The 1,651-nt window shown below is 31.2% G+C and overlaps 1 protein-coding gene across 1 annotated transcript in view; it reads left to right on the top strand.

Moving 5' to 3' along the window:
- SYCP2 (synaptonemal complex protein 2) overlaps positions 1-1,651 on the top strand; it is an 84,263-nt gene that overhangs the window by 23,331 nt on the left and 59,281 nt on the right. The window contains 1 exon segment of the mRNA XM_012656472.1: positions 695-755. Within this exon segment, the coding sequence (XP_012511926.1) occupies positions 695-755 (61 nt within the window).

Raw genomic sequence — 1,651 nt, 5'->3', positions numbered from 1 at the left:
GACATTGACCTCTGGAACAGGACTGAGAATCCAGAGATGAAACCATCTGCATATGGCAATCTAATCTTTGACAAAGGGAGCAAGTTTTTTATACACAGAAATATGAGCTGCTCACAGCTTTGGGGAAAGCTTTAGAGTCCCATTTTTTAGGAATGGTATCTATTTTCTACTATAACTTCGTAAATTCAATACCATTTTATTCAGTTATACAAATTTTTAATGAAAGTACTTAGAAGGGAAACATTTTAGGTTGTTATTCATGTACATTCAATGCTTGATAAAAGGACAATCAACGAGTATTGTGGTTACAGGATGTGGAATAGGTAGTAGTAGTGGGAACTGAGGAATGAGTAGGATTTCACAAAATATTTCAAAGGAAAAACAAAAGGATTTGGTAACATTTTAAAAAAGGATATCTTCTAATAAATATTAATGGATAGTCATTCTTTTTTTGGCTAAGAATAGGAAACTGTCAACACCATCATTTCCTTTTAGGAGTGAACAAGTAGATTAAATGTAACATGTATAATACATAGTTGATGGGGCAAAAGTGTTATATAAATTGTTTACTTAGTGATATTTGGTTAAAAAAAACTTTATAGTTTGAATAGCATAAAAATTGGTGCTAAAAGAGGCTTTAAATCATGAATAAATCATTATTTATTTATGGCCAAAACCTGTTTTTAAATTTAAGGATCATCAGTGGGAAGCAGTTACTGTGCCTGAGGAAAAAGTACAAATATACAGCATTGAAGGTATTAAACTTTTTTTATAATTATCTTCTTGATTGTTATGTGGAATAGAAGTTGTATCCTCTCTGGGATAACAAAATGGACTAATGAAGGCACAATCAACGTTCTCAGATGTTCACTTAATCAATGCATCAAATTCCTTGACCCTGAATTTTCCCCTGCAATTTCCCAGCTCTCTCCCATACTTATTTCCTTCCCTATCTAGTCTAGAACCCATGATCAATGAGTTTGACCACTCTCTGGGCAATATATTTAAGGCTCTTGCCCTTCCATCCCATTTGTTTAAATCCAAACATCTGTTTTCTCCACTCCTATAACTGGAATTGCATAACAATGTTGGACAAAATCATATAAGTTGGCAGACCAGAATTATTACAAAATCAGATATTAAGAAATATTTTAATCATCTCAATAGACATGTAGTATATTTCATTATGGTGTTTATTTGCATTTTCCTAATGACAGGTGATACTGAGCACTTTTCACATGCTTATTGGCCATTTTTATATCTTCCTTTGTAAAGTATTTGTTTAAATATTTTGTCCATTTTTTTATTGGATAGTCTTTTTTTAATTGAGTTTTAGGAGTTCTTGTGTATCCTGGATACCAATCTTTTCACAGATACGTGTTCTGTATTTTCTCCCAGTCTGTATTTTGCTTATTTATTTTCTTAATGGTGTCTTTGGTGAGCAGAAGTTTTAAAATTTGAAATCTACTTGATTAATTTTTTATGGTTATTGCCATCTGTGACCTAAGAACTTTTTGCCTACTCCTAAGTCATAAAGATATTCTTTTATTTTTTTTATCACTTTTTCAGCACTGTACTCTTTCTCATCTTTTTTAGAGATTCCAATGACACAAATTTTTTTTTGATAATCATTCATTCATTTATTCTTTTA

Source organism: Propithecus coquereli, unplaced genomic scaffold (assembly GCF_000956105.1).
Source record: "Propithecus coquereli isolate 6110/MARCELLA unplaced genomic scaffold, Pcoq_1.0 Scaffold503, whole genome shotgun sequence".
NCBI lineage: Eukaryota > Metazoa > Chordata > Mammalia > Primates > Indriidae > Propithecus > Propithecus coquereli.
The sequence above is the reverse complement of the archived record's forward strand: the minus strand, read 5'-3'. Positions and strand labels throughout refer to the sequence as shown.